The sequence below is a fragment of the Mus pahari genome, chromosome 3, assembly GCF_900095145.1.
Source record: "Mus pahari chromosome 3, PAHARI_EIJ_v1.1, whole genome shotgun sequence".
Classification (NCBI taxonomy): Eukaryota; Metazoa; Chordata; class Mammalia; order Rodentia; family Muridae; genus Mus; species Mus pahari.
The window spans coordinates 16,982,511-16,997,553 of NC_034592.1; the positions used below are offsets into that span (position 1 = coordinate 16,982,511).

At 51.3% G+C, this 15,043-nt stretch overlaps 1 protein-coding gene across 15 annotated transcripts in view; it reads left to right on the forward strand.

Annotated features, from left to right (window-relative positions):
* Positions 1 to 15,043, forward strand: part of Rapgef1 (Rap guanine nucleotide exchange factor 1) — a 116,591-nt gene that overhangs the window by 92,849 nt on the left and 8,699 nt on the right. For 6 of the 15 annotated variants that reach the window (XM_021192053.1, XM_029536675.1, XM_029536674.1 and 3 more), the window contains 6 exons: positions 3,352 to 3,609; positions 4,387 to 4,482; positions 6,031 to 6,116; positions 8,709 to 8,820; positions 10,052 to 10,127; positions 14,412 to 14,496. In XM_021192053.1, the coding sequence (XP_021047712.1) occupies positions 3,352 to 3,609; positions 4,387 to 4,482; positions 6,031 to 6,116; positions 8,709 to 8,820; positions 10,052 to 10,127; positions 14,412 to 14,496 (713 nt within the window). The remainder of the gene's footprint in view (positions 1 to 3,351; positions 3,610 to 4,386; positions 4,483 to 6,030; positions 6,117 to 8,708; positions 8,821 to 10,051; positions 10,128 to 14,411; positions 14,497 to 15,043) is intronic. The other 9 variants (XM_021192051.1, XM_021192054.2, XM_029536677.1 and 6 more) reach the window with 2 other exon arrangements.

Consider the following 15,043-nt stretch of genomic DNA (forward strand, 5'->3'; position numbering starts at 1 on the left):
TAGACCAGGCCGGCCTCAAACTCAAAAGATCCGCCTGCCTCTGCCTCTCAAGTGCTGGGACTAAAGGCGTGCGCCACCACCACCACCACTACCCAGCTCATATCCATATTCCTAAGAATATCCAAAACCTAACCATCCTAAGGCTGCTCTGTGCAGGGATGGCCTGTCTGTGGAGGCTTCCCTCACAGTCAACACACACCATCCTCTTTTGCTGTCATTCCCCAGGGAGCTGCAGGCTGGATGCGATTCTCAGTACTGATGTGCAGGCCACCCCTCCCCTGGCAACTCTATGCCAGGACTAACAGAGAAAGCCAGTCTCACTGGAGCTTAGCCAACATCAGGGAGCTCTGCCTTTAATGAATTAGCTTCAAGCAAACAAAGGTTGCCTATTAGCCTTCACTATCTTTTTTTACTCCAAAAATGGGTTGTTCTTCCAGGCATATCTTTTCAGAAGAGCCAACTCTGTTTCTATCTTTCCTGCCTAACAGTCAGGGCTCTGCTCTCTGTATCCATCCCTAGCTTGCCCGACATCCCCAGCATCAGAATAGTGCTCTGCTGAGGACACCCCTCCCCCAGTCAGATCAGGACAGATGGATGAGGGCCAGTTTCCACCCAGTGCCTGTGTAACATCACAGGATGTTAAGGAGGTGGGTCTCTGTTCCTTCAGTCAGAAAGATTGCAGCAGCTCTTCCTATTCATGTAATGAGATGATCCACCGCAGCACTCACTCTGAGCATCATGGCCTGGGCTGGCCTTCCAGTGTCCCTGGAAGATCCCCTGCCTGACCAGTGCAGTCTCTCCTGGTGCTTACTCTGCCACAACTATATGTCTTCTCCCAGAATCCCCAGCCCAAACAGCATCTCTCGGGCTATAAATACAAATTCCTGCTGCACAGGGATCTCAGAAACCAAACCAGACATTCCCCAGATCCAAAAATAGACTGGAGGCTGCTGTGGGGCTGTGAGATGACCATCTGTGCCCTTCTCCCAACCCCGGGGATGAGAGTGACCCTGAAGGGCCTGACAGAGCCAGGGCCTGTGGAAACAGCCTGTCCCCCACCCCCAGCCCAGTTTCTGGAACCAGGAGAGCCACCCAGAGCAGCCCAGGGCAGCGGTGCTTTATGGTGATTGGAGAACCTTCCCTGGCTCCACCCGCCCTTGCAAAGGTACTTTTCAAGCTTGGCTCCTGTCCCAGCACGACTGCATAGCTGGAATGCCTGAGGAATCTAGGAGCAGGGGCTGGAAGGAAGGGGAACCCAGGCCCCTGTCCCAGACATACTGTTCCAGCCTCTTCCTGTCCATTGACTCATCCCCACTCACAGCTGAGCTGCTGTGTTACAGGCCTGGCAGTGGTCTGCACACCTTAATTAATAATAACATCAGACAATGTGTGACACCCATCAGCCCAGCCTGAGCAACTTATCAAAGGATCCTTTCTCAAAAAATAAAAATAGCAACTAGAGAGGTGGCTCAGCATTTAAGAACACTTGATGCTCTTGCAAAATACCTGGGTTGGTATCCCAACATCCACATGGTGATTCAAAACTGTCCAGAGCTCCAGGGAATCCAACACCTCTCCCAGCCTCTATAGGCAAACACTCATACATACAAAATAAAATCTCAAAAAAACAAAACAAAACCAAACCCAGGAAACTCTTTAAGATAAGTGTTTAGGTGTACATAAACCCAATATCCAGGTGTAGTGGTACACAGCTGCACTCAGGAGACAGGGTTACAGGTTTGAGGCCAGTCTGGCCTACGTAGCCTGACCCTGTTTCAAAAAGAAAATTACACTGGTGGCTGACAAGATAGCTCAGTAGTAGCCAGGCATGGTGGCTCACACCTTTAATCCCAGCACTTGGGAGGCAGAGGCAGGCAGATCTCTTGTGAGTTCGAGACAAGCCTAGTGTGCATAGTGAGTTCCAGGCCATTGAAGACTATATAGTGAGCTCATGTCTCCCCATCCCCCCACCTCAGAAAACAAGATGGCTCAGCAGATAAAGGTGCAAGGCTGACAACCTGATTTGCATCCCCAGGGCCCATATGGTAGAAGGAGAAACCAGTTCCGCCCTCCAAACATGCACAATGGGGCATGCTCATACTTACACACACAGAGAAGTAAATGGGTGCAGTTTTAAGTTCTTTTTTAAATCATAGTAAAATATTTTCTAAGTATCTCTTGATCCAGCCAGTTGTGTTGCCTCCTGTGCAGAACCACCTCTGCTGTTACAGGGTAGAGAAGGACAGCTAGTGTCGGATATGGGCCTTTTGCAGTAGCCATGCTGAGCACTGGCAGGACACTGTCACACTGACAGCTACAACTGTTCTATAAGAAAATGATTGTCCTTTTCACCCCATGGGGTGGGCTGACTTTTTTGAGACAAGATTTCCTGCGAACCCCTGGTTGGCTTGAAACTCACTCTGTAGACCAGCTGACCTGAAACACAGAGATCCACCTGCCCCTGCCTCCTGACTGCTGGGATTAAAGATGTATGCCACCATGCCTGGCACAATAAATGTGTAACCCAGGCTAGCCTCAAACTAGTGACCTTCCTCTCTCAACCTCCTTTAGTAAATCTTACTGGCACATGCTGCCACAACTAGCTCACCCCATTTTAAAGATGAAGACACTCATCCACAAGAACTTATTTGTCCAAAGTCACACAGACGGAAAAGTAACAAAGTGTAGATGCCTTGGATGTGGAAAGGGACGTTGTGGGGATCTGCAGCCTGTGTTGAGAATCACAGCTGACCCAGATTCAGAGAGAGCGAGACAGCTCTGCCGGCTAGGCTCCACGGCATCCTACAACAGAGCCAGAAGCTGCACGACATGGGATCAGTTCAACCTGTGCTGGGTGGGCATTTCTGAGTCAGACCCTAACTAACGTTTCCATTTAGTTTAAAACTTCATTTCTTCTTCCTTTTTCTTATGTCCGTGGATTCTGAAACTCCTGTACCACAGAAAAGTCCAGAGCACTTGAGGGAGCCGTGTGTATGTTGCGGTTGACACCTGTGATGGATACATGACGAGGACAGGAATGCCGAGTGTGCCTCCTCACTGTCCTTCCAGGCCGGGGGTGGTTAGCAGTTTGCTGGCAAGCCTCTAGCAGGCATCAAACACCTCTCAGCTTGGGGACTTGGAGCGTTCTCCTTGGGCACGCCTTTAATCCCAGCACTTGGGAGGCAGAGGCAGGCAGATTTCTGAGTTCGAGGCCAGCCTGGNAAAAAAAAAAAAAGGCAAGCTAGGACGCAGCAGCCATGCTGAGCCTCAGTTAACCTAACCACCTTTTCTCTTGTCTGTTTTCTCCTTCCCATATGCTTGTTTGTGTGTTTTCTGCCCTGGGTTCTGTAGTACAAATCTGTGTTTAGGTCTTACTCCCAGGACTTCATGCCTCACCACCAAGCCTCCGTCCAACCTTTTCTTCCGCCTACCTCCTCTTCCTCTCCACATTTCCCACCTGTCCACGCGTCCCAGAGCTCGGACTTAGCGGTGCCCACCGTAAGCAGTCCGCCTCCCAGCACCGTGGACGGGCCTCTCTCGTCTTCTCAGGACAGCAGCTTTCATGGGAACCCTGTCTGCCTTCCTTCCGAAACCTCTTTCACTGACTCGGTGAGAACTCAGCACACATCTGTGCACACTGGCCTGCAGGGTTTTAGAAAATGATGCTTCTGCCCACAGAGGGCTTTGTCCTCCCTCCCTCCCCAGGCTGCCACTGGGTTGAGGCTGCTCAAGCATGAGCAGGTTGGCACCTATGGGGGCTGTAGTTCTGATTGATCCACCTGTTTCCAGAACAGAAACCAAGTCTTCTGTATAGAATTTCTATCACACTGGGAATTGGGCTGGTGACCATTTAGAACAGTCAATTATCACAAAGATGAGATAGAAAACCCTACGAGCTTTCTGTTGTATGTGTGTGAAGAGATCCAGACTCTTGTGGAGTGGGAGAAACAGAGGTAAGGTTTCTTGTAGGGCCCATGCAGAGGCCCCTGTGCTTCATCAGAACACAGGGAGGAGCTGCATTGCAGAGCAGAGGGGACAGATAGAGGGACAAAGAGGGTCTGACAATTGGAGACATTTCCCACACCTTGTTGTCAAGTATGTTGCTTCTGTCCCCTGCCCCGGGGACCCCTGCCTCGCTACAGGTTGGGGTACCTCTGCAGCCCCTTAAACAAACTGGGGGGCCCTCCAGGCCCTGCTACAGTGGAGCATCTTTCTGGGAGTTTCTAGAATGTCTCTAAACACTTGGAAGGGGATCCAGCAGGAGACTGGGGCCGGGCTAGCCCAGGAGCAAGAGGTGTGAGGGCAGCACTGCCCTCTGCACTGGGGAAGCACGTCCCAGGAAATGGGCCTGGCCCATTGTCTCTCCTCTCACCCTGTCTCCCCCAGAGTGAAAAGGCCAGCAGTGAAGAAGCTGGCGGGGATGAGTATGTCAGTCTGTACTCCTCCTGCCAGACCAGCGAGGAGCTGGCTCCCTGTGGAGGAGTAAGTAACCTCTTGGTGGGTGGCCTTGTGCACTGCCACTGCCCCCTCAAGGTCACTTCCCTTGCAGCTGCTTCTATTGGCTGAGCCCCTTGAGACCTGCTGGAAGCCAACCCATCCTATGGGAGAGGACATGGCTTCCAGGTAGAGGTCTGCCCTGCTTTTGCTTCAGTGAGCGTGGTGTTTTTCAGAACCTGGCTGAATGAGTGTCCTAGAAACCTCTGGACCCTGGCCCAGCCCTAGCTTCTCCCTGGAATTTCTTCCCATTCTTCCCTCAATGCTGATCTCTTCTTCCAAGAGATGCTATTACTCCTGCCCTTCAGTTCTTCCCAGCATGCCCTGCTGCCCTCAGCTAATCCCAAGAAAGTAGGGCAAGTGATGGTCGCCCTGCTGGATATCCACACTTGTCCCTCCTGCGAGCAGACTCCTTGCTGGATTATGGAGGTCCGGTTGTGGCCTCACAGTGCAAACCTTCTATTGAGCATGCGGCTTTCCATATTTGGCTTTAGGGAAACGGGAAAATTATGAGACTTCAAGGTCACTGTCCCAGGAGACTGAATGAGAAGCTCCTGTAAATGAAATCAGAGGTCATCGTCCCCAGGAGACTGAATGAGAAGCTCTAGGGAATGAGGTCAGGTCGACAAGGACAAGGAGTCAGTGCACTGGCAAGCCCAGCTTGATCATGGCCATCCCATGAGTAGTCACACCGTAATTCCCTAGGGCTTTCAGATATCTATGTCCAGGCAACCGCCCTCCTTAGATATCAGCACTACATCAGCTTCCCTCCAGTGGGATTTGGTCCTGTTTGTGAGAGCTAAGCCAGTATCCCCAGCCACTGGTGACCTGTGTCACCGGCAGCCTCGAACCCAGGGAGTCAATGCACAGGCCCCACAGCCCTCTGCCCTGCAGTGCCAGCCCCATTGTGCTGTCCTTAGTGACAGTCCCTGGATTCACAAGAACTTTTTCTCCACCACCACCACCTCCTGCACAGCCCAGAAACATTATAGAGTTGTGTTGTCAGTGGGTATGGAGGCAGCAAGTCTGTCCAAGACAGCTCACATTTTTGAGTTTGGGCAGCGGGACTTATAAACTGGTCTGTCACTGATAAAGGGTCGTAATCCTGAAGACTGTGTAAGAAGTCAGGGAAGTTTGTGTGTGGTGGTTAAAGATAGAAGCTTTGGAAGCAGATAGCCTCCTCCTACGAGTTCAAGTCTACTCTCTGCCACTGGGCGTCCTAGCAGTCGGTTTCTGTAGGGAATGGAGGCATGGTGGTGGTGGTAGCTTATTGAAGAGAGTGAAGGAGAGGCATGCAGAGTACTCAGTGCTGAACCCCACACTCCTTCAGAGAGGGTACGGTGGGTGTCTGTCCCCAGGCTGATACCTCCCCTCTCTCCAAAGGCAGGTGTCAATCACCAGGGGGCTTGTGTTTCAAGTAATTAACCCCATTCGTCATTAGCTTGTTCCCACTGCCAGCTGTTTCAAAATGCTGAGAAGACGGACCACCCCAGCAGAGGCCGTCTGTCCAAATGCCACTGTGCCTTCCCTTTGCAGGAACCGCCATCTGGGAAGGACGGACATCCTAGAGATCCTTCGGTCAGCAGTGCATCTGGGAAGGATAGCAGAGAAAATGGGGAGAGGTAAGTAGTAAGCAGGAAGTGTCCGGGTCCCAAGAGCAGTGGCCACTCAGTGGGACTGCCAGCGTTGGGGCCCGTTCATCTTTCTGATCCTTAAAACTGTCTGTGTTCAGGGTGCAGACTACAAGGAAACTGAACGATCACCAATAATCCACCCTCAAATGCAGTGTGTCTTCCTGCTGACACCCGTGCCGTCTACTGTCCCATACATAGGAAGTGTAAAGACCTTCCCACCCACAAACCTGTCACTGTGGGCATTTCTAGGCATAAATACATATGTTGTATTGCTGAGCCATTTTGAAAAGAGCTTTCAGGTGTTGTGACACTCAGTCCCAGATAATCATCATACCCTCCTGAAACAGTGATCACAACATCATTGTCACACTGAGCTAGAAATCTCAGTCTCCCCATCCTCCCCTCCCCTTTCCCTTGCCCCTCCCCCTCCAGGGACTAGCCTAAGCCCTCACCCATGCTGGGCAAGTGCTCCTGCCCTGAGCTTCGGCCCAGCCCCGCCTAGGAGGAGCTAACATAACATTAGGCTTTTAGGATCTGCAGTGAGTGCCTTTAGACACCTTGTCCCTTCCCCTGTTCTCAGTGTATTCAGGCTTGCAGAAGGGTAGCTAATTCCCTGGACCACTTAGTGCAGGCTGAAGGAGCTGCCAGTGACCATCCCTGCTGCTTAATGTTGGTGCCACCTTCCTGTGAGATTCGCCAGCTACTCAGGCTTTTCTTTCTTTTAAGTTGAGAGCTGGGTCACCTGAGGCTTCACCAGCCTTAACACAGCAAGTACTTCTGGCTTATCAGTGGCAGGCCTGGGACAAGCACTGAGAGGGTTTTGTTTTTCATTTTGTTTTGTTTAAAAGATAAGAGAAGCAGAGACCTGCAGACCAATTGGACGGGCTTGCGTCTTGTCCACTCTTGGATTCTCACAGTCATGAGTCTGCCTGATGGCTCCTCCAGGCTGGGCTGTCCTCAAGTGTTACTATAACACTTGGCCACAAAGGCTCATGTGTGCCAGGCCAAAGCAGCCTGTGGATTCTGTCGCCTGCATCACTGGAATCAGGTGTCAGCATTCATAGTTCAGATGTTCAGGCTACCCACCTCCTGAGGGAGGCTCTCCCAAGAGCTACTCTTGGGGCTCAGCAGATTTCTGATGGTGCAATGGTCAGAAAGGTAAGCACTCTGATGGTCAGAAAGCCCCCTTTCGTAAAGGCCACACCACTGACTGGCCTCCTCAGTCAGCAGGCAGCAAAGCATGGCTCTCCCAAGCCTGGGGCTGTCGGTGCTAACCTGTGGTGTGCTTACGGGGGTCCAGGCTCCACCAACTCAGCTAGAGAAAGTGTGCCCTGGGGGCCAGAAAGAGGCACAGTGGACAAAGGCACTACTGCCAAGGAGGGTCCCAAGGACCCAGTACTGGAGAGAGAAAACTAACTCTGGCACATTTTCCTGTGTGTGTGTGTGTGTGTGTGTGTGTGTGTGTGTGTGTGTGTGTGTGTGTGTGTGTGTTTAGTGCCTACCATTTAGTGAGAAAACTAACTCTGGCACATTTTCCTCTCTCTCTCTGTGTGTGTGTGTGTGTGTGTGTGTGTGTGTGTGTGTGTGTGTGTGTGTTTAGTGCCTACCATTTAGTGCCAAAGACTGGTTAGTGACTCCTGGATGTAGCCTGAGAATCCTTTCCCTTCGGCCACATGATGTACAGTGCTTTAAGTCTGTCTCTCCAGAGCAAGGCCCCTCCCTTTTTCTCTAGTGTAATGGCTGCCTGTGTTAAACGCTGTCTCTTATGAGATTGAGCACTTGATGACATGGAGCCACATTTGCTAGGTCGCAGCTTTTTTTTTCCTGCTAAGCACGGGCTTGGGGAGCACGGAGGAACATGTAGCCTCTCTTCTTCTCCCTCTTTCTTCCCTTCCCTTCAAGTGCTGCACTTGTGTGTCTCTGTAGGGGCTGGGCAAGGAATAGCTGAAACCATTACAGAGCTCAAGGGACCATTTTCACTCAACAGCCTAGTCCTTTACCCCACCTCCACCCCCAACCCCCAGGTCCAGAGACCTGAAGTGTCCCCAGACAGAGCCAGGAGTCTAATTGTCACTTGGCCCTGCCTGCAACCCCAGCTTCATATTATAGTTGCCATTTGGGGCTTGTCCACAAGCAGCTCTTATACCCTGGTCTATACTTAGGCAGGTGTCTTAGTGACTTTTCCTGTTGCCGTGGTAACAGTAATCCATGGGAAAGGGTTTATTTTGGCTCACAGTTCAGTGTCACAGTCTGTGGTGATGGGAAGGTCACAGCAGCAGGAGCTTGATCACTGTATCCAGTCAAGAAGCAGAGAGCAGTGACTGCTGGTGCTCAGCTCATTCTTCCCTTTTTAGACAGTCCAGGACCCCAGCCCAGGGAATGGTGCTGCCCACAGTGAGCGGGTCTTTCCACCTCTCCTAGCCTATCAGACATGCACAGAGGCCTGACTCCTCTCAGTTCTCATTAAGTTGACAATTAAGACTAACCATCACCTGTGTTGCCTCAACCTAAAGGCCTCCAGGGACTAGGGAACCTGGGGCATGTCTGACGCTTCCAGCACCAACCATTTCTTCCTCCCAGGTCCCCGAAGTCACTGGATGGTCTGGAGTCAGCGCAGTCAGAAGAGGAAGTGGATGAACTGTCCCTCATTGACCACAATGAAATTATGGCCAGGCTGACACTCAAGCAAGAGGTGAGGACTCCCCAGACCTGGATCTTATAAATAATTACCAACCAAGAGGGGAAGTGGAAAATGTGCCCGTGGATGTCCTGTGGGAAGACCTCAGCTCTTGGACTCCCAGGTGAAAGGGTTCCAGGAGAAAGTGCACTGTCCCTTTCTTGCCAGAAGTGAGCTTGGCCCTTGCAAAGTCTCTCTGAGCCTCGTGCAGGTACTTGTGAGGGCAGTGCAAAGGAGATACCCAGCAGTGCTCAGTGTGACTGCACAGGAGGCCCTCAGCAGTGTGAGGCTGTGTATGCTGTTGCTGTCACAGCCCCTCCCCTTCCTGGACTCTGCCTGTTAAGAAAATGGGGCTTAAATGCTAAGCTGTGGAGATGCTGAGCTGTGACTTGTTTGAGGAGCCCTATTGATAAGAACACCACCAAGACATGTCATGAGAGAAGAGCCTTTTCTCCTCTCTGTGCAGTTCTAGGGACTTAGGGCTTAATGAGCAATCTTGGCCCCGAGTAGCTCTGCATCTGGGAACTGTTTTGATGGTTGTAACATACAGACATAGAAAGGGTGCTGCCCTGTGCACATTCCTGGGCCAGCCTAGCAACCCAGGAAGATGTTAGCACCTTAGGCCATCAGGCTGCTGGTAGGGTTAGCAGAATCTAGGCAGAGCCTCTGCAGAAAGAAAAGCTAAATTCCTTCTGGAAAATCGGGCCATGAACATAGCCAACCTTGTCCCACACGGGAAACCCAGAATACTCAGAATTCTAGGATATTGGCTCTGTCTCCCTCAGAGTCCCAGCCCCACCTACAGCTCTGTCACTAGACTAGAGAGCAGCCTGCGGGGTGTGTCCCCACAGATGAATCCTGCTTTTACTTTGGAAAAGGACTGAGCCCAAAGGTAGCTTACTACAGGTGTGGAGAGAAACATGCCTGGACATCATCCTGCTGTCTCCTAGTCTTAGGGGCTGCCTCTCTCCTCTGGAGTGGAGGTACGGTTGAGACCATAGTGCCCTGACCCCATGTGGCCTCTGGAAGGTGATGTACCCTGGTGCTCAGAGCATCTGGAGAGCTCCCTCGATGCCCAGTTTTCTGTAAGAGTTCTGACCAGTCCCCATCTACACAATCCATGGGGGCAGGTGGGCTGCAGAGCTGGCTGGTGTACACAGTGCTGCCTGCCACTGCTGATCTTAGATCAGAAGGGACTCAGGAGGGACTTACCACCTCAGCCTTGACCCATGCTCTTTTACTCCAGGGTGATGATGGGCCAGATGTTCGTGGAGGTTCAGGAGACATCTTACTGGTCCATGCTACTGAGACAGACAGAAAAGGTATGACAGCTCCCACTGTGCTGGATTTGTGTCCCACCAAAGGCATCACATGACTACACTGTACTGTCATCTCTCCTGGGTTAAACTTTGGATGTGATGGTACCAGGAAAGAGTAGGGAGAGGCTGGCTCCAGATACCCTGATGCTGTCAAAGTTGCTCCTGGGCATGTCCTCTCTTGGTGCAAGATGATGATGCATCCTGAGGGTGAGAACAATCATTGGCACCTACTGTGTACTCCAAGGGCAACCCGCTGGATAATGACATGTTCAACCGTGGTATTAAAGGTAAAGCAGCCACAGTGGTACACACCTAGGATCCTGGCACTCAGGAGGCTGATAGAAGTGAATCTGGATTCAGACCCTTTTTTTTTTTTTTTTTTTTTTTTTTTTTTGTTTTTCGAGACAGGGTTTCTCTGTTTAGCCCTGGCTGTCCTGGAACTCACTTTGTAGACCAGGCTGGCCTCGAACTCAGAAATCCGCCTGCCTCTTCAGACCCTTTCTTAAAAAAAAAAAAAATCTTTTACAATAGCACATGACCAGCCCCTTCTACCTTTCCTTATATTTAAGTCATTCCTTTCTTCAAAGTATTTAGTTCACATAGTTAACTAACAAGTTCCTAAGAACAAAGTTTGTTGTCTAAGACCTGCCCCAGCCTTGCCATCTACTCTGCATCCTGCTCCTCTGAGCAGGAGGAGAAGCAGAGGCCGTACCTAGACTTGTTAGGTAGGCTGTGCCGACAGAAGAACCATCCATCCACCCATAAAGTTCTGTAAGGGAGGAGATTGGGCTCCCATGAGCTGGTCTCAGAGGAAGGGACCAGTGGCCCAGGTCAGGCAAGGCCTGCTGCTGCTCCGCCTCAGGAGGCTACTGAGCCCACCTCATGCCTCAGCCAGTTTTTTGTTAGTATTCCTTTTCTTTCTTGTCTGTTTTGAGACAGGGTATGTGTTCCATGAGCTCTCTTCCTACACATTTTTAAAGGATTTTTAAAAAGCAGAGCATACTCACACGTGCCTTTAATCTCAGAATTTATGAGCTTCCAGGGCTGTATGGAGAGACCATGTTGTAAAACAATGACAGAAAACAGCTAGGCTTAAGGCTCACTGAGAAAACACTTGCCTAGCCATGAATGAGGCCCTGGAATCGATCCCCAGCACTCAGGAGGCTGTGAGTTCGAGGCCAGCCTGGTCTACAGAGTGAGTTCCAGGGCAGCCAAGGCTACACAGAGAAACCCTGTCTTCAAAAAAAAAACTAAAAAAGAAAAAAAAAGAAAAGAAATTCTGAAAAGTTGATTAGGTAGGTAAAATCACTCCAGACTTAAAGCCCTAACCCAATCAGCTTTGTGTGTGTGTGTGTGTGTTTGTTTGTTTGTTTGAAATGACTAGGACCCACGGTTCTATGAAACTCTGAGTTAAGAGCATAGTGCAAAACTGTTTGCCTGGCAGGAACTGAGACAGGTTTGCCTTCATCTGCACCCTCAGCGATTCTTCTCTAGCCATGACAGGAAGGCAGTCTTAGACACTCAGTTTGAAGCCTACCTTAGCCTCACAGCTACAGGGTAGCCTTTCCACTAGGGCCTTGGTTCCAGAGGTGCAGACAGTGCCCAGGGCTTATTCCGTGGCACCTCAGGACATCCTGGCAAAGTAGCCATTTTCACCTCATTTTTATCTAGAAGTAAAGGTCTAGGATGAGAGCTGACTTCTGGCCTGGTCACGTGAGGCGAACTCCCTTGCCCTGCCAGCTGCAGCCAGGCCAAAGAGCTCTCTGACAGGGCGCCTAAAAGCCTTCTGCTCTACCCATCGTCTATGCTGAAGGGAGACTTTTGAACTAAAGTTTCAATAGGATTTGGGGTCCTTGCAGAACCAGAGTTGGCTTTACCTGGGAGTCTTAGCTGAAACTGAGGCTGTGAGCCACATCAGGGTAGACATGGTACCCATGGCAGATGGCAAGTTTGTCAGGCAGGCTTCCTGCACCAGTGGTATATGTGTGACTCGAAGGTCCTGGGAGGCTTCATGGCTCATATGTCTGGGACTCAGCTGTGTCAGGCAGGGCCAAGCCAATTTGACAAGTAAGCAGGAAGAAGGGCACACTTGTGACAGCCTTTCTCTCAGGTGGCACTGTGAGAAGTGTCAGAGGGCCAGGTCGGGGATAATGTTAGACCCAAGCTCAGATCCTGTCCCTTCCTTGGGACCTGTGTGCTAGACCTGTTACTTGGCCCCCATGCTTCCATTCTTCTGAAGGCCACTGGGGACAAAGGGACCTGAACCAAAACAGCCCTGTGAATTTGACAGTCAGCCCTCTAGCATTTGGCTCAGGCTCCCACACAAACACCAGGGTGGGAGATACCAGAGCCCACAGCTAGCTTATGCAAACACACACACAGAGGGGGGGGGGGAGGAAGGAGAGAGAAGAGAGAGTGTGTGTTTCTCTGTAGCCCTGGCTATCCTGGAACTCACTCTGTAGACCAGGCTCTCCTCAAACTCAGAGGTCTTCCTGCCTCTGCCTCCCAGTGCTGGGATGAAAGGTGTTCCACTGCTCCCGGGAATGTCCTGTCTACCCTTTGTCTCACATGTAAGTTTCTTTACCTTTCCATCCTTTGAAGTACAGCTGTAGTGCTCACCAGCACACTAGAACAAACACACCCTGCAAGAGGTCACTGCCCCCTTCCTGCAGGGCTCCTCTACGCTTGTGCCTTGCATACCCTAGCTCTGCTCAGTCTAGAAAGTCCCACCATAACAGGGAGTTGGTTAGAATACAACTGTGAGGCTGAGCACAGCAGGACCAGCCCCCCTCCCCTCAAAGGCAAGAGCACATAGAGCACATAGTGTGATGGCATGATGTACCACACAGAGCCTTGAGACCCCTCTGTTTCGGGAAATACTAAAGATCAGCAAGTTCCCGAGTTACACCCAGCTACTCTCAGCCCCAGCGGTCTCTCCAGCCAGTTCTTATCTCATGGAGACTTTCTGACTCAGAAATCTCTCCACCCAGCTCGCTAAGTTCCCACTGGTAGGTCACTACCACGCCAGCCCCACGCTTAAAACCCCGTGGCCTTTGTGGTGCACATCTGGCAGACCCACACTCTGCCACCATACCTTTCTCCCTTTCTCTCTTGAACCCAGTTGAACCACTGGGTGAAGGAAAACACCACACAAACTTAGTTCAGAAACAGTGGTAACTCAATCACTAGGCACAACTAGAAACCTAATCTTGTAAGCCGTATTAAATCTGAAGCCTCTGGTGGATCCACCATATAAACTGGAGATACTAGTAACTACATCTTGCCCTCTCACTATCCAGTCCAAAAAGGATTCCCCCTCCTGTTCCTCTCTTCCACTATCTAACCCAGAAGTCCCTCCTACTCACCCAGTGATTGGCTCCTTTATTCATTAGGGGATGGTTTACAAGAAGTAACCTGAGTTCCTAACTTACTCCTTGTTTGCTACCCCTCCCAGGAGAGCGGAATTAACATCAAAATACAGACACCGTCAGGCCCATCCACAACCTCCCTCCACCCCAGCACTTGGGAAGGCATGAGAAAGGGCACCTGCTTGTGGTGAGCCTTTCTAGGTCCAGTGTGGTGCAGTACAGCCGGTCCTGAGTTAGCCCACTCAGTCTCCTGACACCCTGTGCTTAACGTCTAAAGCATGCAGGGAACAAGTCACAACAGTAAACAGGGCTCTGGAGAGGCAAGACTCAGTAACCGGCATGCCCTTTTCCCTTCGGAAGGAAGAGGTGGGTGCTACCAGCCTGAGGCCTCCAGCTATGGAGGGGGGGTCACTGCTCCCCTCGCCCTGTGTGGCAGCAAACCACTGCTGAGCTTTGCAGTACACCACCACTTCAGTCTCCCCTTGGGGCTTAGAATGGAATTTCCCCAAACTATTTAATGACTGGACCCTGTTCTCTAAAAATACTGCCTCTGGTTTAACTGCAAGAGCCTGCTGGCAAGTTTGGACTACTATCTCTGCCCAAAGCAGTGAGGAGCCATTGAGCCATTGGGCCTTAGGGCAGCATCTGTGCTAATCTGGAGGTGGTGCAGTCCAGAGCCAGTGTGCCCAGACCGTGACCTCTTACCAGCACAGGGGACATTGAGGAAATGAAGTTTGTTTCCTACACTGGGCCTCAGGCCCTCCCACGGCTAGGTTCCCCATCAGTAGTAACCAGTACCCGTAAGAGGAAAGACCTAGGACCTACCTGGCTATCAGAGAGGACTCAGCATGGTGCCCATGCTCTGAGCCACAACCCACACCCTGAACCCTACCTCCATGATTGCTTTGCACCCTTGCAGACCTGGTGCTGTACTGTGAAGCTTTCCTGACGACCTACAGGACCTTCATCAGCCCGGAGGAGCTCATCAAGAAGCTGCAGTACCGATATCCTTCCTGCCTGTGTGACCGCCCTGCTTTCCTTTTACTGTTTCTGAAGTTCTCACTGAGAAAACTGAGGCTGAGCATGTTGAAGTAACTGACTTACATAGTACCAGCAGCCCTCGGGCCCTCAGCCCTTCCTGAGTTTGCTGCACCCAGCCTATTCATGGAGGTGGAGCCCCAGGTCCCACCCCTACTAGCCATATCCTAGCACTGACTCACAAAATGAGGAAAATGTGAAATGACATGGAGGGCCTGGAACAGGGTTCTGTTGCACTGTCAAGGATGGATGGGACCAATGGGTGATTCTGGAAAGACTAAGAGAAGGAAGGAGGTGGGTGGCCCTGCCAGAGGACTTCCCACAGATTCTCACGCTGAGCCCTGAGTGCCCAGCTGGTGGGGACCAGTGGGCTTAAGAGTGGAACAGCCTAAGAGATGAAAACTCGCCAGGCATGGTAGTGCACGCCTTTAATCCCAGCACTTGGGAGGCAGAGGCAGGCGGATTTCTGAGTTTGAGGCCAACCTGGTCTACAGAGTGAGTTCCAGGACAGCC